At 34.8% G+C, this 24,091-nt stretch overlaps 1 protein-coding gene across 4 annotated transcripts; it reads left to right on the top strand.

Annotated features, from left to right (window-relative positions):
- Positions 1-1,859: 1,859 nt before the first annotated feature.
- Positions 1,860-21,989, top strand: LOC128246437 (cdc42 homolog). 4 transcript variants are annotated; one of them, XM_052964639.1, is made up of 5 exons: positions 1,860-2,005; positions 4,009-4,132; positions 6,440-6,622; positions 14,283-14,480; positions 18,134-21,989. In XM_052964639.1, exons 2-5 carry the CDS (start codon positions 4,028-4,030, stop codon positions 18,221-18,223), a joined length of 576 nt encoding a protein of 191 aa, XP_052820599.1. In that variant the 5' UTR covers positions 1,860-2,005; positions 4,009-4,027; the 3' UTR covers positions 18,224-21,989. The 4 variants fall into 4 exon arrangements, with proteins under 4 accessions (XP_052820599.1, XP_052820598.1, XP_052820600.1 ...); XM_052964638.1 differs by having other exon boundaries at positions 15,761-21,989; XM_052964640.1 differs by having other exon boundaries at positions 1,931-2,061; positions 15,761-21,989.
- The last annotated feature ends 2,102 nt before the right edge of the window (positions 21,990-24,091 follow it).

Raw genomic sequence — 24,091 nt, 5'->3', positions numbered from 1 at the left:
AGAGCGCGTAATGTTTATTGTCATTTAAAGGTAAACCTGTCGACCACGCATAGCTAAATTTGCACCGCATCCAAATATAATTGACTTTTCAGCTAATAGCCTCATAGCAAGCATGTAATTTTAGAAGTATTAAAATAAATAAATAAATAATGATATAGTCATAGATGTTACAGAGCGAATACTCTCCAATATGACCTTGCGGAAGCACGTATTATGCCATATATATGATCCCTTGTTATGATTTAGCTACGTATTCAAGTTCAAACTTCGTGTAGCTACAGGTATAAGTTCACGTCAACGTCCTGTAGCTTATTCATACAGGTATAAGTTCACGTACACGTCGTGTAGCTGCAGTTATAAGTTCACGTCCACGTCCTGTAGCTACAGCTAGGTATAAGTTCACGTACAGGGCGTGTAGCTACAGGTATAAGTTCACGTACACGGCTAGTAGCTACAGGTATAAGTTCACGTACACGGCTAGTAGCTACATGTATAAGTTCACGTACACTAGTGTACTGCGTGTAGCTACATGTATAAGTACACGTACACTGCATGTAGCTACATGTATAAGTACACGTACACTGCTTGTAGCTACGTGTATAAGTTTACGTACACGGCGTGTGACTACAGGTATAAGTACACGTACACGGCGTGTAGCTACAGGTATAAGTACACGTACACGGCGTGTAGCTACAGGTATAAGGTTACGTACACGGCGTGTAGCTACAGGTATAAGTTCACGTACACGGCGTGTAGCTAAAGGTATAAGGTTACGTACACGGCGTGTAGCTACAGGTATAAGTTCACGTGCACGGCGTGTAGCTACAGGTATAAGTACACATACACGGCGTGTAGCTACAGGTATAAGTTCACGTACACGGCGTGTAGCTACAGGTATAAGTACACATACACGGCGTGTAGCTACAGGTATAAGTTCACGTACACGGCGTGTAGCTACAGGTATAAGTTCACGTACACCGTCGTGTAGCTACATGTAAAAGTTCACGTAATCGTCATGTTGATAAAAACACATGTGTTAAAAACCCTTCATTTACCCGTTGGGAGATTATTTAACTTTCTAGAAACAGGAAAGGTAAACGGTAATATTTAACGACCGAAAGACCAGCTCTATTTCGTTCTCCCAACCTTTCCCCCTCTTACCCCACCCCACACACAACTTCACCACCATCAGCATCAAAACGTAAACGGAGGACACCCCCGCCAGTCGCCGGCCCGTGAGTAGATGAATTTTCCCCCCCTCCCCCATGGGTATGAGATATTGGTTGCGCGCCGTGACTTTGATCGAACTGGAGAACTGGGCTAGTACCACTCCATAAAATTTGCGATATAGGTGGTAATGTTGTTCAGTGGCATAATCACTAGCGGATTGGGGGGGGGGGGGTCTTCCTCACCCCCTGCCAACACTTTAAACCAAATAAATTTCGTTTCTGAGGGAGGGCGAAAGGCAAAAGGGAACGCCCCTAAGTTACGCCCCCTCTGACGTCGAATCCTTGGGCCGCCCCTGATGATGGTGTTTAAACCTCTACAATCACGTTTAGAGACCATTTTTTCGGAAGCGGGAGGGACAGCTAATGTACAGCTGCAGATCTAAAGTTTAAAATATGGATATGTGTAGACTTTTCTGCAGAGTCAAAACAAATTGAAATTCATATTATACTAGATATAGAATGCCATGTACATATTTTATAAATATGTTTTATGATTGTTAGTAAGCATAATAAATAATAATGCAATTATTAAATATAAGTAAAGTTTATTCCCTTTCTATATTTAGAAATATTCGGGTAGGTATATATAAATTGTCATCTTAAAAAAAAAGAATTCATTTTAACTATGACTCTGCAGAGAAGTGCTTCTAAAAATAGAAATCTAAAAATAATATTTCTGTGTTAAAAATCGGACGCATGCGCTTTGATACATCCGGAAGTACTGATGAGAAATCCTGTTACTCGGATAGTAAAGTTGTGAATTATATGATTTTGAGGTGAATTTTAAACGTATATTTGATTTAAAACGGCATCCATTAGTCTCAAACAAAAGGTACCCACCTGGCCTTGATTAATGGTTACGTACCAACCGGTAAAATTAAGTTTTTCATCTTGCCAACTTACTAAAATGGCGGATAAGTTTTCTCTTCCGGTTTAAAATTTTGCATGATTTTCCAGCTGTTTCTTGCAGTTAAGTGATGAAAATGTATACTAATTTGTTGGGAGATTTATACACTCGGAGCGTATGAAATTTAATTACTTGTTCTTGTTACTCTTCAAATTTATAAACATATTCTGCTAACAGTTGAACTTGTTTGTATTGTCTATTGTTGTCAGTAGACACACCTTTAATTAAAGTGTGTGTTGTTAAGAACCAGGTGCCTGGTTAGCTAAGTTGGTAAGAGTGCCATGCTAGTGTTTTGACAGTCATGGGTTCGAGCACGACACAGGTTAACTTAAGTATTGGCAGCGGAAAATTGGAAGGAATGCCGCTGTCTGCCTTTAAAGGGTTAATGGTGGAGGAGTGTAGTGTGTGTGGGTTAGCTACAATAATGAGCGATCAGGGATACTTTTTTTATTATTTTGACATTTCTTATGTATCCCTGTTACGCTACAACTCTCTACCATTTAACAACGGGCGAAATGATATACTGAAATAATATGCATTGATGTTGAAAAATAATGACAAAGTTGTTCAATTTTTATCCGACTGTGATCTGAACTGGATTAAATTTATCATTAGAGTTGTTATTTTCACATTAATATATTATGGGTCACAAATACCGTTATACATGTACACAACCAGTCAGATTTGTCCCAGATTTACCGATATCGGGATACTTGATAAACAGTCGACACTTGTAAGTGTTTTATGATAACTTAACATGTTTTTTGGCATACTGACATAACTTAATATGTGTTTAATAGTAGGCAATAATATTTTTGTATAAATTTGAATTTATAACGGAGATAATTTCAAAATTGTGGCCGCGAGGATTCTCTGCGCAAGGACCGCTTGCTACTTTTTGCTGGGATGGTGGACGTCACGAGTCTGCCATATTAAAAAAAATCGTCAAAAGACTCGTTGACGGCCATTTAGGTGGACTAGTGTGTGGGTAAGAACCAGCAACCCGGTCAGCTCAAGTGATTAAAGTGCAGTGTTTCAGCGGTCGTGGGTTTGAGCCCAACACCTACACACTTTTCCTACCAGGATTACTTTATAATCAAGGCTTGATGTGATTTGGAACTCAAAATATTATTGTTTACTACTAATGCAGTCATCGAACTTAGACTTTTGGATGAACAAGTCTGAACTCTTATTTTATTGCATGGAATCATATTTATGAACAAGCCCTGCTATATAAAATTCAGAATTTGAGCAAACCCGGAAGACATTTTACCAGAGCAGGGCTTGCGGGCTTGTGCTAATTTCGACCACTGCTAATAGTAATAGTAATCATAACTGTCTTTGTCAAATCTGGTAAACATTTAAAGTGATTGTGTCAAGTGAACAGAAGATAAAGAAGGATACAGCCCATTCCCAATATGAACCAGTTTAAAAGACTAAACAGCCCAGATTGGTAGATGATACAATACAGAAAGTTTGATATAAGCAGACCATACTTAAATTTTTGTCTATCTGGGAACATGTCCTGGTCCGCAGATTAAGGCGGCATCAAATAGTCAGATGTCATCCTTAATGTCAAACAATCTGGGCTGGACAGTCCTCCAATTTTGGCAATTGCAGGCATGGGCTGTATCTTCTGTATACTTTCACAATACAAGGTGTCTTGGTTTCCATTACAATTGGCAAACTTCAATCATACAACATTGGCCTATGTCTAATTAAGCCTCAGCTTAAGCATTTGTCAGATAAGTTATTAAACATCCGTATACTGCCATTAGAAACATTATTGAAGTATGGTTTGCCAGTATCGAGGCCTGCGTCCCCCATTGTAGCAATGCTATTGAAATTTCAATATTTTTTTAACAATTACAGAAGCTGCCAATAATACAGAATGCAGACAATCAAGTGTGTGGTGGTCGGTGATGGAGCTGTGGGTAAAACCTGCCTGCTCATCTCTTATACAACAAACAAATTCCCCTCAGAATATGTGCCTACAGTAAGTAAATTGTGTAACTCAATTCAATTGAAATAAAAAGCTGAGCTGTGCATGCATGCTGTCAGATGAAAGATGGATCTAAAGTGAATTTAAGCAATTTGTGATAATAACAAATCACAGACTAGACTATAGTAAAAGTTCAGCTAACTCCTCCATTCGCAGAAAAAAAATCTTATTAATTCTCCTAACCAGAGATATAACTTAACTTTTCTGGACCACTAGCCAGCTGGGTCGTAGCTTTTTCAATTAACGAGCCCAACATCAAACCCACGAGCCCAACATTTTGTTTACACATTTTTTACGTCCAATTAAAATCACAGACTCACCCTTTGTTTATTCAAGGGAATGACAGGTTCAAAACATTACAAATAAGTTGTCATATGCAGCTTTGTTAAGGTTCTCAAATGTTTGCTGCCTCACAATTTTTAAAAAGCTTTTCTTTACCTTTTGGAATAGCAAGGGACCTTTTGTGTGTATCACTAGTTTCAGGTTTTAGTACCGTATTTTCTCGACTATAAGGCGATTCGCTTATAAGACGGCCCCCTAACTTTGCCCATGAAATCTGGTGCTTTTTGTTTCGACTCGCTTATAAGACGGGGTCAATTTTTAAGCAAATCTAAAATGCTAAAATTCTTCCTAATGTGTAAAAATGTTCAAGCTCAACGGACAATTATCGACTTTCGCGGTAACTGTTTTTATTTTACTCAAAGAAAATGGTGGTCAACTGTGAGCTCTCTATTTGGAGGTAGGTTAAAAATGAGTACATAAGTTTGCAGGACAGGTCGTTACTTATCGAAATTGTAATAATTAATCAATAACAACATATGTTTGTTTTAGTTTATTTTTTTATTGAAGACACCAATGAAGTTCTTCGGCAAAATAAATGGCTTCAATAACATAACTGCGAAAAGCCGAGGCATGAATAGGTGTTTGTTTAGCAATATTGCTTTAGGCAATATTGTCCCTTGATTGGCGACGAACATAAAGGATTCATATTCGCATTGTCATTTGTTTGCTTAATCAAATTGACAGTTAGGTACCTACATCATATCAAGATTCCAATTTATTGATATGATATATCTGTCAAACTAATTATACTGACACGCGCCATGAGAAAAAATGCAGATATAACGGTACACTGTGTGACGTCAGAGCGCGGTGAAGAGATTTCGTGTTGTTGTTTACTTAATTGCCCCATACTTATATCAGCAGACGATAGACTGGATAGAGGAATACCCTATGTAAAATTTAACTGATTTTGACTTGAATCTTTTTTTAATATTTTATCGACTCGCTTATATAAATAAAACTTTGGGGGTAAAAATCGGGACCCAATTTCCCCGTCTTATAGTCGAGAAAATACAGTACTGTTAAGTTTATACAATTCAAAGAAATGACAAAAATATTTTGCAAAACCGGCAGACGTACTCAAAACTAACCAAACCATGATCGTATTGGACGGCCATGGGCGTTAGTTCCCCCATTTAAGCGAGTATTTAACATTGGCCGTTTATTTTTTTCATATTCTTCAAAATGCTTTTGTTATTTGGCCTTGCAAGCTTCGTAACACTGTCAAGAAATTTCCACATAAGTTTACATGGGCGTAGCCATATTGGATTTTTCTGATGCATGATTGGCTATCGCAATTATTATTTATTATTATGAAAATTGAACTCATTCCTGTAAACAATATATTTCTTGACTCAGGTCATTGATGTTCTAGAACATCTTTTTTGTTTGCTTGATTTATATTTTGGTAAATAATGTTTGTTTTTTATTTCGAATGCTAAATTTGGCATGAAGTATAATATCATCCTTGGCACCCGAGCGTATCATAACCTATACAATACCCTGGGTAAATCAGCTGTAAAAATCTCGTACTCATGAATAATTAATAAGGTGCAATCCAGACGCTTGATTGGTCACATGAGACACGCGTCATGCGGTGCGGAAATGGCCCAGAAGTTACGGATGTTATCTTGGTTCGAAACAATCCAGTGAGATCATGGCTTACAAATCGTTTCTATAATAGGCAGGATTTTGTGAAATATGCCGATAGCTCTTCACAAAGGAGATTCTTTCCTTTTTATTATTGGCTATTTTTTTATTATTGGCTATTTCATTGGTCTGAAAATGCTTATGAATATTCAAGATTTACACAATTTCGCTAGCCAATTTGCCCAGCGTATCATACAGGTTATGATACGCTGGGGTGCCGGGGATGGAATAACATGTGGTATAAACTATTTTGTAATTGTATGTATATTAAAATGAATTTATTGTATTTACTTTGTTTTCCCGCCATAGGTGTTTGACAACTATGCTGTGACAGTGATGATTGGCGGAGAGCCGTACACACTCGGACTGTTCGACACAGCCGGACAGGAAGATTACGACAGACTTCGGCCGCTCAGCTATCCACAAACAGATGTTTTCCTAGTCTGTTTCTCAGTCGTCTCCCCTTCATCATTTGAAAATGTTAAAGAAAAGGTAATCAAAATCTCTCATGCGCCCTGATAGAAATGATCAGTGGTCAAAATTAAACCAAGCCCTGCACTATTAAAATGTTTTCTGGGCTTGCTCAAGTTTTATATAGCAGGGCTCGTTAAAAAAAATGATGCCAAGAATATGGGCTTGTTCATTCATAGTCTAATTTTGAATACTGAAAAAGAAGAATTTTTTGGCAGAATACAATTGATATAAAACTGCAGTAACAATAATTATTAATTATTATTATGCAGTCAGGGTTTCCATTTAAGAAAGTTTTCAAGTATATTTCTCCCTAAAAATAGGCTGAAACTTCCAGAATAAAATTTGCAAAAGTACAGATATCTTGATAATTTTTGGTTTTACTTTTAAAGATTAAAGAGTACAAAATACCAAAGCCTGGTGTCAATGTTACTTTTTTGGCCACATTTTCAATAAGTCTTGAATTAAAATGAATTGTTAGAATATGTTTTGTGGAATTTTACCGAACTAGATGCATTTTTTAGCTCAACTGTTAGAGGAATAAGGAGAGCCATACAATTCACCATAGCGTCATATATAATCTATAAGGTTTTGCATATATGGACACATATGTTAATATCTCAGCAACTACTTGATGTATTGCTTTGAAACTTTATACAATGGTACTCAACCATCCAGCGTATTTAAACTACTAAGTAACATACATAAAATTCAAAATATGGCCCTTTATTCAGCTTAGACGTTCTGATGTAAGTTTTGCATAAAAGTTAAAAATGATATTTAAATCAATATCTAATCAAATATAACATGTTTTTCATTGAAACTTGAGAAATGTTTTAACCAGAAATGAAAAAGGGCAGCGTGGGCCTGAAAAGGGGCAGGGTGCTTTCTCAAAAGTGAAAAAAATGTGCTCTATCTCCAAAAAGCATCTAAAATGAAAACAAAACAAAAGACATTTGAGACAATCAGAATGATCTTAAGTTATAAATGAGCTGTTAAAACATTTAAGTGCAGGGAGTGGGGAGCGAATCTTATTTTGGTACGATCAGGATAGGGTACGAATGTCACATTCAGATTTGCTGTTATTTACTCTTCATTTGTTTAATATTTTTAGCTCACCTGTCACATAGTGACAAGGTGAGCTTTTGTGATCACAATTTGTCCGGCGTCCGTCCGTCCGTAAACTTTTACTTTAAACCACATCTCCTCATAAACCGCTTAGCCAATTTCATCCAAACTTCACAGGAATGTTCCTTGGGTGGTCCCCTTTGAAAATTGTTCAAAGAATTGAATTCCATGCAGAACTCTGGTTGCCATGGCAATGGAAAGGAAAAACTTTAAAAATCTTCTTCTCCCAAACCACAAGGCATAGGCCGTTGATATATGGTAGGTAGGATCACCAAATGGTTCTCTACCAAGTTTGTTCAAATTATGGCCCTTGGGTCAAAATTGGCCCCGCCCCGGGGGGTCATGGGTTTTCTCTATATGTTTATAGTGAAAACTTAAAAAATCTTCTCCTCTGAACTTACTTGGCCTAGAGGTTAGATATTTGTCATGGTTCATCGTCTAGTGGACCTCTACAAAGTTTGTTCAAATTATGGCCCTGGGGTCAAAATTGGCCCCGCCCCGGGGGGTCATGGGTATGCTCTATATGTTTATAGTTAAAACTTCAAAAATCTTCTCCTCTGAACTTACTTGGACTAGAGCTTAGATATTTGGCATGATTCATCGTCTAGTGGACCTTTACAAAGATTGTTCAAATTATGGCCTTGGGGTCAAAATTGGCTCCGCCCCGGGGGGTCATGGGTTTTCTCTATATGTTTGTAGTGAAAACTTCAAAAATCTTCTCCTTTGAACTTACTTGGTCTAGAGCTTAGATATTTGGCATGATTCATCGTCTAGTGGACCTCTACAAAGATTGTTCAAATTATGGCCTTGGGGTCAAAATTGGCCCTGCCCCGGGGGGTCATGGGTATACAGGGTTCGAATTTAACTTTGAGGAGCACTCGCAAAATTTTGCGAGTGCAATTTGAGGCAACTCGCAAAATGACAAATCAACTTGCAATTTTATTATTTGCTTTATTCCCTTATAATATTGTCTAATTAAAGTAGAAATTAACACCTAAGACATATTATGAATATTAAAAAGTATCAATCTTGAGTGACTCGACTACTAGAACTTGTTGATGGCTTATTCTATTTGGGGGTTATGGAAAGACTCGTCTGATGCTGGCAGCTTTTTGATAACAAAGCTGTCCAATAATTTGACATTGTTCACTTTGTATATTTACCCTCGCCATCGGGTAATTTAATACCCATTCAACAAGCACGCTACAGATTTCATTAAGTCTATAAGTATTAAAAACAATAAAATAATAAATTTAAAATAAAAAAGCAACAGTAAATGTAGCGTGGATACTTTGGACCATGAAATATATCGATCAACGAAGTCTATTCATTTAGACAGGATGATGGGGTTCACATATAGTGCGCAAAAGCGCTAAATTTAGCCAATGACTGAGCTAGGTGATTACGTCATTCGTATTTACTTTGTATTATGCACGCCTCGAAGCATCCCGGAAAGATTCGAGATAAAACTCGGCCTTTTCCGTATTTGTTCTATTTTTGTAAACCTACTAAAGGGTGACTCCGTACTGTCTTCTTTATACCTGTAGTGAAAACATGCCACTTATAGGCTGTTTACACTCGACTACATAGCGGAATAAAGTTCATGTTTATTCTACTTTCCTTTTAACATTTTGTAGTCTAGAATAAGCCACTCGCAGAATTTTGCGAGCTTGAATAAAAGTCACTCGCAATTTCCAAATGTCGCTCGCATTTTGCGAGTATGCGAGTCTAAATTCGAACCCTGGTATACTTGATATGTTTATAGTTAAAACTTCAAAAATCTTCTCCTCTTAACTTACTTGGACTAGAGCTTAGATATTTGGCATGATTCATCGCCTAGTGGACCTCTACAAAGATTGTTCAAATTATGGCCTTGGGGTCAAAATTGGCCCCGCCCAGGGGGGTCATGGGTATTCTCTATATGTTTATAGTGAAAACTTCAAAAATCTTCTCCTTTGAACTTACTTGGACTAGAGCTTAGATATTTGGCATGATTCATCGTCAAGTGGACCTCTACAAAGATTGTTCAAATTATGGCCTTGGGGTCAAAATTGGCCCCGCCCCGGGGGGTCATGGGTATACTTGATATGTTTATAGTTAAAACTTCAAAAATCTTCTCCTCTTAACTTACTTGGACTAGAGCTTAGAGATTTGGCATGATTCATCGTCTAGTGGACCTCTACAAAGATTGTTCAAATTATGGCCCTGTGGTCAAAATTGGCCCCGCCCCTGGGTGGTCATGGGTTTTCTCTATATGTTTATATTAAAAAAAATCAAAAATCTCCTCTGAACTTACGTTGCTTAGAGCTTAGATATTTGGCTTGATTCATCGTCTAGTGGACCTCTACAAAGATTGTTCAAATTATGGCCTTGGGGTCAAAATTGGCCCCGCCCAGGGGGGTTAGGGTATTCTCTATATGTTTATAGTTAGAACTTCAAAAATCTTCTCCTCTGAACTTACTTGGACTAGATCTTAGATATTTGGCATGGTTCATCGTCTAGTGGACCTCTACAAAGTTTGTTCAAATTATGGCCCTGGGGTCAAAATTGGCCCCACCCCTCCTGGGGGTCATGGGTTTTCTGTATATGTTTATAGTGAAAACTTCAAAAAACTTCAAAAATCATCTCCTCTTAACTTACGTGGCTTAGAGCTTAGATATTTGGCATGATTCATCGTCTAGTGGACCTCTACAAAGTTTGTTCAAATTATGGCCCTGGGGTCAAAATTGGCCACACCCCGGGGCTGATGGGTTTTCTCTATATGTGTTATAGTGAAAACTTAAAAAATCTTCTCCGAACTCACAAAGACAAGTAACGTCTTAATTTAAACTGGATAACATATTTAGTACACATACCAATTTTCAATATAATAATTTCATAATAACAAATATACTTATATAGAAACACACGTAAAATCAAGTAGTGACAAGAGCTTAGATATTTGGCATGATATATCATCTAGTTGACTTGTACCAATATTGTTCAATCTTTGGCCCTGGGGTCAAAAAATGGCCCCACCCGGGCGGTCATGGGTTTCCTTATATATGTATATGATGAAAACTTATAAAATCTTCTTCTCCGAAACCAAAAGGCGAAGGCCTTAGATATTTGGTATGAAGCATTGAAGCAAGCCACTATTAAGATTGTTCAAACTTTAGCCCTGGGGTCAAAATTGGCCACGCCCCGTGTTCATAGGCTTAGGTTTTCAATATTTTTATATAGTCTTATATAATAAAACTTTAAAAATCCTCTTCTCCAAAATATAAGACCTAGAGCTTTCATATTTGGTATATAGTGTTACCTAGTGGACCTACACCAAAGGTATTCAAATTATTGTCCCGGGGTCAAATTGGCCTTGCTCAGGGGTCATTTGTTTTTACATTGTCTTGTCACTTAAACATCTTTTCCTCTGAAAGTAAAGGTCAGAATGACTCCATACTTGATATGTAGCATCCTTACAGGGTCCTCTCTCAACTTTGTTCAAATGGTTTTGTTTGGCCCCTTTTAGGGGTCACCAGAGCAAAAAATAGAAAAACCTTTAAACAACTTGATCTTATTAACTGCTTGATGGATCTTCAAGTCTGAAGCATCCTAGCATGGGCCTCTGTCAGGTCTTTTCAAATAATTTTGTTTGGCCCCTTTTAAGGTTCACCAGAGCTAAAATTAGTAAAAAAAACTTAACATTTTCTTCGCATGAACCCCTTGATAGATCTTCAGCAAATTTGGTTTGAAGTGTCCTTGCATGGACCTCTCTTAAATTTGTTCACATAATTTTGTTTGGCCCGGTTGCCATGGCAACCTAAAGGAAAATGTCAACAATTGGTTATAATCATCTTCTTCTCCTAAACCGCTTTGACAATTTTGATGAAACTTCATAGGAATGATCCTTGGTTGGTGCTTTTTCAAAATTGTTCAAAGAAATTAATTCCATGTAGAACTCTGGTTGACATGGCAACCTGAAGGAAAAGTGTCAACAATTGGTTACAATCATCTTCTTCTCCTAAACCGCTTGGACAATTTTGATGAAACTTCATAGGAATGATCCTTGGTTGGTGCTTTTTCAAAATTGTTCAAAAAAATTAAATCCATGCAGAACTCTTGTTGCCATGGCAACCTGAAGGAAAATATAGGCTGTCGTGTCCGCGCTGTGACTTACTCTTATATGGACAGATTTTAAAATGACTTGCCATATGTTTTCGACATACCAAGACAACGTGTCGTGTGCAAGACCCATGTCCCTACCTCTAAGGTGAAAGATACACTAAGTGTTTATTCACAATGGAATGCTGAATATCAGGACATAAAGAGTGTTGGCTGTCATTTAGTATGATTGGGGTTTTTTCTATGCTCAGAGGCAATTTAATATAACTTGCAATATGTATTTGACACATAAAGGCAAGATCAACTTTTTATGTACTTGTTCATAGATCAATGTCACATTGGGGGGCATTTGTTACATACTTTGACAGCTCTTGTTCAATATTCTTTGAGAAACAAGCTATATTAATAACAAAGGTTAAACTCTTTTACTCAAGTGAGCGATTTAGGGCCATCATGGCCCTCTTGTTTAATATGCTGACATTTTAAAACCAAGTAACATTTAAAATCTAAATAAGTCAAATAAGGGCAAGGCCTTCCATTCCGCGTTAGCTAAATCACTATTGAGACATGTCAGTGATTTTTTACTAACAATTTGACGCCGAATATCGGCCTATTCACAATCGCCAAAAACGCTAAAAATTCACAAAAATATGAAGAAAAATTCACAATTCCCAAGAGCTACTTGTGAACAAAGTGTTTTTCTATTAAATCAGTGACAAACTCATAAAAGTTGTGTAAAACCTTGAAGATTTTAGTCAAAATATTTACCGATCGGCAATACATAAGAATAACGTATGACGGCTTTTATCGATACCCGATCAAGTAAGTAAAGCGCTCGGTCACGCGGAGCAAAATGACATAGCAAAATTTGTAAACAAATTGATATTTATCGGCAAAATGTCAAGAAATGCCAAGTATTATTAGAAAAAATAAAGAAAGATTCAAGCTGCCAGTACACCAACAATATTTTCCGCCTTTTAACAGATGGCATTTACAAATGACCGTGGTGATTCTCAATCTGTCATCAATTCACTTTCGTGTTCCTCATATCATGTGTGTAACTCACATTCAACATGATCTAGATGACGAAACCTTAGAACGTCTTGTTGACAGTTTCAAAAGATACAGGAATAGGAAGTTGAAAATCAAGAATCTACAAAGCTGTTACCTGTAACTCTCTGCATTTAATAAATATGCAAAGTTTCATTGTCGTCTTTTATCCTTCTAATGTTAATACTTACACTAAATAAGGCTGTATGTTTGAGTATAACACTATTGTATTTCAGAATTAAGATTTTAATGTTTTGTTAATTTTTCACAATTTTGAACTTTAACGCGCTAAAATTTCACAAAAGAAAAGCCATGGTTTGTTTCACAAAAAAGTGAAAAAAATCACTGCATGTGTTCCCAACTATCCAACCTACTTCATTAATCAAGTAAGATAACTCTATTTTGCATTTGCATACAATTTGCAAGTAATTTCCCTTTATTATTAGACTTAGACATGTCGCAACTTCTCAGCAACTACATGATGTGTTGCATTGAGACTTTATACAACCATACTCAACCATCCAACCTACTTGCAGGGCTCGCATTTTCAAAGAGTTACTTGCTCTTTTTCCAAAGTATTAAATTAAGTTAATTAAGCATTAACAACTTAAGTTTTAAATCTAATTTTAGAGATTTTAGAGCAATGTATATTGCCTTTTAATTAAGAAAATATAGGATCCATGTCTGCATTAGTTTTTAATGAAGATAGTGTTGTATTCGATCGAGAGTTGCCGGAGCTTAAGTGTCAGTGTTTTTTTACCACTTTTAAGTTGACAGGGTTTTTTGATATGGGAAAATAGCTTCTATTTGGAAAAAAAGGAGGAAAATACTATGACATGATTCATTTAATGTTCAACTTGTTTTTAAATTTTTATTCAACAAACCAATTGACAAATTCATGAAAGGCACGTAATTGTTACGTTTGCTTATTGTTTAGGGGTTAATGCTCCTCCTATTTATATATATTATATATATATATATATATATATATATATATATATATATATATATATATATATATATATATATATATATATATATTTATTAATTTTATTTTTTATTAAAGGGGATCTTTTGATGTGGGTAGGGGGGAAATATATTCTTTTTCTGGAAGGAAATTTGGCCGAGTTCCACCGAGTGAAAAACAACAACACTGAAAGTACATTGACATTGATTTAGATTTACCAATAAAAAAATTCAATTGCATAATTTTTCAAAGCTAGGGACAATGGTAGAAATAAGCACAAGCCCTCAAGTCCTAAACTGGTAAAATGTCTTACAGACTTGCTCAAATTTTAATTTTATATTGCAGGGTTTGTTCAAAGAGTTGATGCCAAGCAATAGTAAAAATTCAGGCTTGTTCATCTGAGAGGCAATGTTTAACATTCTTAACATTTTTCAGTGGGTCCCAGAGATCACCCATCACTGTCAAAAGACACCATTCTTGCTAGTCGGAACACAGATTGACTTGCGAGACGACGCATCAACGATAGAGAAGTTGGCAAAGAATCGACAGAAGCCCGTCTCTGGAGACCAGGGAGAGAGGCTCGCACGAGAACTTCGGGCGGTGAAATATGTTGAGTGCTCTGCTCTAACACAGGTTTGTATTTTTTTCCTTGCATTCGTCAATATATTGGCTCGTCAAGAAATTACGATAACATATAATTTTATAACATATCTTAGTCATGAGATACAACCTTAGTATGACGGCACGTTTTATTACTGGGGTTAATGTTTAACGATGAATGGTAGGAATGCTTTTTGTTTTGAGGCATTATGTGGTTTAAATGCTGTACGGTGATGTTGTTATACTCTAGTGATATATGAGTACAGTTTTAGCCATAGAGCTATGGGAGGTTGCTGCACCCTGTCCTCTTTTTGAATCACCGTTCTGCCCTCATTGAGACCAAAATGGAAACCCTTCTGCCTTTAAAGAATGAAATGCTTTAAATAGATAATGATACATTTCTTTTGGTTTGATTAATACTTGAAATATGATTATGAATTCAAACAAACATTAAATATTTGGTAGATGACACCTAATATTACTTCAAATTAGCATAATTTCTAACATTTTCTATGAAAATCATAATGTTTTAATTGTTCATTACCAAATGCAATGTGCCCTTTTGTCTGTCAGTACCCTGTCCCATTTCTGCAACACCTGTACTTTTATAACCTGGCTAAAACCCTAACAGGAATTGTTAATTTTAACTTTTAAACAAAGAGATTGTGCTTTTACGTTACATCAAAGGGTTCTAGTGGTTTCTACCCCGGGAACAGCCACCAGAGTTATTCAAATCAACTTTCAACTGTTTTCATAATACTGCTTAATTAAAGGCGATTAAAAATTTAAAGTAAATATTCCTGTTTCATACTCTTGAAATATATAAACAGCTTGTTTGATATTCCCTCATTTATATGGCTGTCTGTTGTTTTTCTCAATGACTTGATGGAAAAGCAAGGAAATTTAAACTTGGAATTATTTAAAAAAAGACTTTAACTTGTGCATTTCTCATTAATCTAAATAACTGGCTTAATATTTCTTGAGTGATGTCACAATAGCTTGTATTGGGTTGGCCCACAAATAAAAGGCTGCATCCTCAATTTTGTTTATCCGCTCCAATGGTCATGTTTTCTGTTTTTCCTTTTTTATTATGGGATAAAGAGGGTGGGGAATTACTTGAAATACCCACCTAAATTGTAACCTACCCAGACCTTAATATGTGGGAAAAGAATTTTTTTGTTAATTGTCGGCTTATGCTCCTTGACCAAAGACTGACCAAATAAGAAAAATAGACAAGCGTTTGCATCCATTGGTGGTGCTCTTGTTAATTTGCTCAGTTATATTTAGAATGTTTGTTTGGTTTTTACATGTAGAAAGGTCTGAAGAATGTCTTTGACGAGGCAATCCTGGCTGCCTTGGAACCCCCGGAGAAAGAAAAGAAGAAATTTTGTGCCATGCTTTAATTTGGGTGGGGAATGCTGGCAAATGAGTGGGGACATTTTGTGCCATGTTTCAATTCGGGTAAACTTTGGTGGAAAATGTTTTGGGAACATTGACTGTATATGTTTGTTATTTTTAAGGCAGGCTTTATATATATAAATATATGTGTACTTCAAAGGCTTAGAGCTAAACAGATGTAACTTTTCTTTTTATATGGAGTTCTGTCTGTATTACACTCAGCCCATGGCACAAAGTCTTAGATTGATGTATTAAATTGGCATGAAATATTTTTGTACTTTTATAAGAATGGAGAAAATGTTACTTAATTGCTTAATCAATAAAGTAGGTTTATATGTATGAATGACTTGAGATTGAGTCATTAATAATCATTATAACCACCTTTTTTTATAAAATAATTGTATGGTCTATCAAATTCAACATCTTATTACTAATGTAGTACAATAGATTTATCATATTTTTACCAATCAAATAGATAAATCGTGATAGATATCGTGATAAAAAAATGTAAAAGCCCTTTTTTGAGCTATTCCTGTTATAAATATGAGGCTTGAGAACGTTCGAGAAATTTGGGCCTGAAGTTCAACAGGTGTATGGTAGATAGGGCTGTGTATCGTCACTCAACTCACGATACGATACGTATCACGATACGGAGTACGCGATTCATGATATTTCACGATACGCTTATATAGATTTTTTTTTCATGTTGGACTTTTGTTAATGAAATTTAAAAAAGAAAATTAAATTGCATTTTTTTAATAATTTGATTTTCATGTTTTATTTTAGTTTGAAAAATAAACATGGTGTTGATAAGTAAGATAACTAGTTGTAACGTATTTTGCTAGCTCTACCTGCTGTTTGCGAAAATGCGGCTGAAGTGGCTTTCGCTGTTTCGACATTTAAAAATAATGAAAGTTAACAAATTGACCGGACCGTGCAAAGATGTTTGGAAAGTGTTTTAAGCATACATATCTTAAGTTAAGGTAACGAATCTAATGATAGGCAATACACACGATTTTTTACAATGCGATATGATACAGTATATCGTCGGGTACTGAATCGCGATTTCACAATGCACTGATGAATCGTTACAGCCCTAATGGTAGATATGTCAATACAGTGCACATAACCATGCTTAAAATATACAATAAGATATAATCGATCAGCTAATGTTATTAATCTCTTACATGGAATGTAACAAGCCATGTCTTTTTCTCTGAAATACTCTACTTTGGTTTGGTCATGTTAATATGTCTTCTTTTCTTTCCGTTTAATTCTGGAAGTAGATGCTTGAAATATACTTATTCTGTTTTCTAAATTTATTTGGCTCTGAAACCTGAATTGATCTAGAAAAAAATGATAATATTACTACACTTATAATGTCGGCGCTGTCTCAATAAAGAATTGTTGTTGTTACTTGAATTTTTTTAAATATGTTGGAAAGTCCCAATTGAAAACTTAAAAAGTGCTTCCTTAACTGTCTTTTTAACTTAACTCTTGGCTTAAGTTCAGTTTTTAAATATAAATAGCAAAATAATAAACATGTTCTGGTAAATAGCTTCAGATAATTTTAATTTATTATTGAAACAAATATTGAATAGGGCCACTTGTGAACTTTACAATACAACTGGATTACCATTCTTGGTACAAGCTCATCTGGGCTTAATTTGTCGAAAGTTCTTAAATGTAACACTCTTAAGTAGCTTATTTCATTATGCAAAATTTCTTACTTAATTTTGAGTTTACCGAATAATACATTTACCGTAATAATCATTAAGGAAAGGTTTTTTTTTGCGTAAACATTGCATTATTACCTTCAAAAGTATACATTACATAAGGTATACGCAAACAACTAACAAACATCGTAAGCTTAACTTAATCCTTTTTTTAAGAATTTCAGATATTTCACGAAATTGGAGCCTGGTGTTGATGCTTTTTTAAAATGTATGGATATTAATTGAGGAAGAATGGCTGGCATCAGAATGTTATGTTCTGTTTCCAATTAAAATCTTTATCTTATCTTTCGGTAAATTTTTATTTTCAAATTTGCTTGACTGTGATGCTAGGAATCACATATTTCAGAAGCATTGCTCCATAACAAAATACGGAGGGGTCGCAAGCATATTTTTGTAAACACATTTTTTAAAAACAAGTTGATCAATTACGTATTCACAGGGGAAAAACGTTGAGTGAAGAATCCGGAATGCAGAGAAAAATGAATGTCTCTCTTAATGTATAATTTCCTCCACTATTCTTAATGCATGTTATATTATTTTTCTGACTTACAGAAAGGACTTAAGAACGTGTTTGATGAAGCTATCCTAGCCGCGTTGGAACCGCCGGAGCCCCAGAAGAAGAAACGATGCAGACTTCTATAATTAACTGCTTCTGCTAGACCATCTACTGCTTATAATGTCTATCCTTTTTCTTGGCTGCATTTTCGTCTCGTTCTTGTCGTACTAACTTTCAAACTAAGTAACTTATTTTGACAGTTTTGGAAATCAGTGCAAAACTGGATTATTTGTTATGGGACTTACGTTTGAGGTTATTTAGTTTTTATGTTGAGTCTTTGTGGTGTGTTACATGTTGATATATGTGACAACATTTGATGGAGATAAAAAAACAAAACATTATACTTATAGAAACTTTTTTTATCATTTCAAACTTACAAATATGTTCATTTTTCATTGATATAACCCAGAAGCATGATTTGTAAGGACACTGGCTTGAGTATTATCTTTGAAGTTGTTGATAGGGGAATCACCATTAAGGACTTCCGTAAGAATGTTCTTCACTACTGGCTCTGCTTGATTTCCACTCTTTAATCAATCATTTTTGCCGGATTCATGAATGAGAATTTATGTAAAATATACATTAACCTTTTATAATTCAAATCATCATCATATAAAACTCAAAAATCCTAAAGAATAAGACTTTAACGGAGTATACATATAGCTATCCATCATTGTACATTTAAATTATAACTATCTGGAATTCGAATTATTCAAAGTATTATAATCTATTCATTGATCTCCAGATAAGTAAAGCTAATCTAACATTAAATAATTATGATTAATCGGAAGCTCTGAAGTACTTTGTAAGCAGCTGATTGTATAATGTTCATGTTACATTTGTAATTGTTTTTTATTGTTCAATAATAATTTTCCGCTTTCATCAGTATTGTTTATGTTGCCATCAATAAAAATTAGATTACATTTATAAGTGACTTAAGAGTCGGACAATTGTTATCTATTTTCAAGGACCTTATAAAAAAAATTGAGTATCATTGTATGTTCTCGCAACCTGAACCACTACAATGTATGGCTTATGTTAGTCCTATAAATAAATATTTTTCACAGTCTCTTGTGGATTATATTGTTATTTTAATTGCCTTAATTAAATCCTGCCTTACACATTCTTCAACAGAATTTGATCTGCTTTTTCACATGAGATTATAATCGAATATATTTAAAATTGTAAATGGAACTGATTAAAAGAACATAATACAGATTAAAAAGACTTGAGATAAAGGCTTAGAGTTTTGGCCTTAAAATAGTAATCTAAATATGTACATGATATTATAGTCAAGAAAGTACTTAACATTGTAATAAAATTAGGCTATTAAAGCTACATTTACTTTAATGTTCGTTTCTTTATTAAAACACTATGTAAGAATAAAGTACAATTTTCCTTTTATGTTTTTAAGTAAGAAATACCTATGAATAATCGTTCATAGAAATTGCATGAAAATGACTGAATCATCTAAATTTTAAAAAATCATTGGGTTTGTGTTTGTATACTGTTTCCGTACTGCATTTTTTATTATTTCTGACCCTGGTGTAGTCAGTGTATAATTACATGTTTATGTTTTTTTGTTACCATAGTGATTAAATATTAAATCATGCAGATTATTTGTATGAATGTAAATTTATTGTATAAATGTCTTAGCACGCTGTATATAAGTATTATTTTATTAGAACATTTTCTTTAAGCATTAATATTATATATGATGTGTGCTTCCTCATAAATTTGTATTTGGTTGTATGAGTTGTGCTTCCTCATACAGGTGTACATGGGCTGTATAAGTTGTGCTTCCTCATACATTTGTATGTGTGTTGTATGAGTTGTGCTTCCTCATACATTTGTATGTGTGTTGTATGATTTGTGCTTCCTCATACATTTGTATTTGGTTGTATGAGTTGTGCCTCCTCATACATTTGTATTTGGTTGTATGATTTGTGCTTCCTCATACATTTGTATTTGGTTGTATGAGTTGTGCCTCCTCATACATTTGTATTTGGTTGTATGATTTGTGCTTCCTCATACATTTGTATGTGTGTTGTATGATTTGTGCTTCCTCATACATTTGTATTTGGTTGTACAATTGGTGCTTCTTCATACATTTGTATGTGTGTTGTATGAGTTTTGCTTCCTCATACATTTGCATGTAAATTGTATGAGTTGTGCTTTCTCATACATTTGTATGTGTTGTACGATTTCTGCTTCCTCATACATTTGTCCGAGTGTTGAATGGGTTTTGCTTCCTCATACATTTGTATGTGAGTTTGATCTGAATCACTCTAAAAAGTTAACATTTGAATTGTTCAGTTTATTCATGGAATATAAACGCCATGTTATTAAATGTATATGTCACTGTGTATTTGATATTATTCATTCATCATTTTAACAAATTATATCATTGAAATAAATGTTGCCTAGGCAAGTAAAGTGCATAAAATTTGCAAAAGAATTTCTGTATTAGCTCCTAACATTAAATCATCTTTTTGATATATATAGAATGTTACATGAATCAGGCGGTCATACAATATGGAATTTATTAGGAATTTTTCGAAAGCAAGATTATACTGAATGACAATAAATGTGATAATCTGTTTAGATCTGTTTATATCAAATGTCGCTTTATTGCGCAATTTTTTTCACAGCTATTCAGTTATGACATACATATATCATCAAAAGTTATTACACTAGCTATGTATTACATATATATGAAAATGATATTTCATGATTGGGACATCATTTGTGTTTCAAAAAACATGTATTTGCGGTGAATTTAAAGATTTAATTAAATTGTAGCTTGTAACCCATGTTGAAGTTCAAATGATTTTTTTTCAATATATTTCAATAAGATGATACTGTCATAAAATATTGGTTTAACTAAGATCCTCAATGTTTAACAAGAAATTACAGATTTTCGAGTATTTATTTACTTTTTTCGTTCTTTGTCTGAGGATGTTTAGTTGACACTCGATATTTGTTGAATGTTTGTAATTACATTAAGCCAGACAGACACCTGATACATGGGTTATTATATTAGTTCAATGTAAACACCGCTTGAAGTTGAGTGCAAATTTACATTAAGCTTTGCTTCAATTCATTCACATCATTTTTTTTGTACTTTTAATGTTTTGTCATAATGTTTTGACATTGGCCTGCAAAAAGATTGCTTAGCAAAAAAAAGTTACAAAAATATTCACAGATTGTACTAGCTTGTTTTCATCATTTATTAATTTGATGTGTATGTGTTGAAAATTGTTATCACTTGAGTGATATGTATAATGTACATCATTTAATATATAGAGTAGAATATTCATCTCCCTTTTAAGAATGTCATCGTAATCAGCCAATAATTCATGAATTTAAAAAAAACAACAGCTTGTTAAATTTTGTTCTCAATTTTTTTTTGGGGGTTGGGCAAAAATGAACTTGTGTTATTTATACCTATATTCTCAAGAAAGTTTCCATGTTTATTATTGTCTGCCTGAGGAATTCATGTTGATTTGATTTTCACAAAATTCTTCAAGCGTGATGGATAATTAGAGATTGTGTTTCTTGAACAAATTTCTCAATTTTCATAAAGCCCAACAGTTAAATGGTATTTTTTTTATAAAACGTTTCTTTAACAAATAACACGTATAAATGTACCAATTTTAGGCAGATAAATTTTAATATTTATGGTTTTCATGATCGTTCGCCAGAAATAATGATAACCGTTTGAAATATGATGTACTTAGAGAGTGACTATATATTTAATCCCAGAGATACTTTGTACATACAAATCCCCTTTTCATATTGCTTATGATTATTCTGTACATTTTCTTATCTGAATAAAAACAGTATACCTGATCTAGTGTAGAATTATGAATCCCTTAAAAGAATAGCTCTATTGATCTGCATTTATTTAGGGAGAGGAATGCAGAAATGCGATCCATTGCCTATCCTTTCATCCTTAACAATTTTACCAGGTTTTCAAAATAAACGGGGTTGTTCGAATAGTGCTTGTGGTAGGTCGGGGGTTGATCTGTCTTCGAACTGAGGCTTTCCAGCGAATAACTTACGCTTTGTTCTTAATATTGACACCAAAGTTGTTACAAAGTAAGAACATGTGGAGAGCTTGCTTGGGTTTGCTTTTGGGACCGTTCACTCAAAGGTCAAGGTCACCATTACTAAAAAGTTGGTGTGCACACCAGCGTTGCTGTATAGTAAGAACATGTGGAGAGCTTGTTAGATTGCTTTTGCGTCTGTTCCGTCAAAGGTCAATGCCACTGTAACCAAATACAAAATTTTGGTTTCCGGCAATTAATTTGATCCTGTTCATCAACTGATCACCAAACTTAACATAGAAAGAATTTGAAGGGAAATGGCTTGGGATTGCTTTTGGGTCTTTCGTCAAAGGTCAAGGTCACCATTACTAAAAATAGAAATTTGGTTTCCGGCGATTAATTTGAGTTTTGGTCATCATATGGACACTAAACTTGGTGTTTACTGCGTAGTGAGAACATGTGAAGAGCTCGCTATGGATTGCTTTTTGGCCCGTTCTATTAGAGGTGAAGGTCACCGATACAAAATATAGAAAATTTGTTTCCGGGGAATAACTACAGTTTCTTTCACCATATGGCCACCAAACCTCTTGTAAAGTAAGAACAAGTAGAGTGCTAGGCTGGAATTTCTTTTGGGTCCGTTCCGTCAAATGTCAAGGTCACCATTACTAAATATGAAATTTCGTTTCAAGGAAATAACTACAGACTTGCTCATCATATGGGGACCAGCCTCGGTGGATTGATATGGTTTCGAGCTCCGTTTTGTCAAAGGTCAAGGTCACTGTTACTAAATATAGAAAAAAATCGTTTCCAGTGAATAACTTAAGTTTTGTTAATCACATCGACACCAAACTTGCTATATATTATATATATATATAACATGTGGGGAGCTCGCATGGGATTGCTTCGGGCTCCTTCTCGTTAAAGGCCAAGGTCATCATTATTAAATATAGAAGTTTTGTTTCAAGCGAAAAAATACAGTTTCGTTCAACATATGGACAGCAAACTTAAGAGTATATTAAGAACATGCGGAGAGCTCGCTTTGAATTTAAAGTTTCGTTATATTGAAGGCCAAATTGTAATGCAATCACCTGTCAACCATGGATCATGGGCGCAGACATATTGAATCCCGTGTTTTCACATACACTCTCGCGAGATGTCGTCTGCAAACTTAGCACGCGCTTTTCCCCTCCACTTGTCAAATGCAGCTCAATGAAGTGATTATGGTCAGTATAAATATTATCTTACATAATATGAATCGAAGTCGCCATAATCACATCACAGAGGAAGCATGCATTCAATTAAAGCAATGCGCTTGCCTATGAGTCTGAGAAAATATCAGTGTCTGTATACCAAGTGATAAAATATGTCATAAATGCTACGTCGGAAGGCAACATTTTGCTTAAAATGAAGACTTAAATCAAAGATAACTTTTCTTTTACAACACCATTTTAAATAAAACAAAGGGCAGTCTATGCCGCTTATAGAGCCCCGCATTTGTTTTACTACCGAAATTTGATAAGATCATTAGTTTCATCAAACACTTCGACAAACCTGTTTCCAAAATAATGTTTTGACAGTGCTCCGTCAGACGGCCGTATTGTGAAAAGGTTTGTCGAAGTGTTTTAAGAAACTAATCTCTCAATCAAACTCTGGTAAAAGACCGAAGGCAGGGCTCCTTAAGCGGCGTAGACTGCGCTATGTTTCATTTAAAATGGTGAAGAAATAGCGAAGAAATCTTTGTTTAAAGTCTTTTTCATATCAAAATATTGCCGTCCGACGTAGCATTTATGACGCAATTTATCACGTGGTATACACACACTGAAATATGCCAGGTGTCTATAAATATATCACATGCATGTAAACATTGTCTGTGTTTTGGTGGGAAATATGTGTCCAAAAATATGT

This window comes from Mya arenaria, chromosome 9 (genome assembly GCF_026914265.1).
Source record: "Mya arenaria isolate MELC-2E11 chromosome 9, ASM2691426v1".
Classification (NCBI taxonomy): domain Eukaryota; kingdom Metazoa; phylum Mollusca; class Bivalvia; order Myida; family Myidae; genus Mya; species Mya arenaria.
Note: the sequence above shows the minus strand (reverse complement) of the source record. Positions and strands in the feature narration are given on the sequence as shown.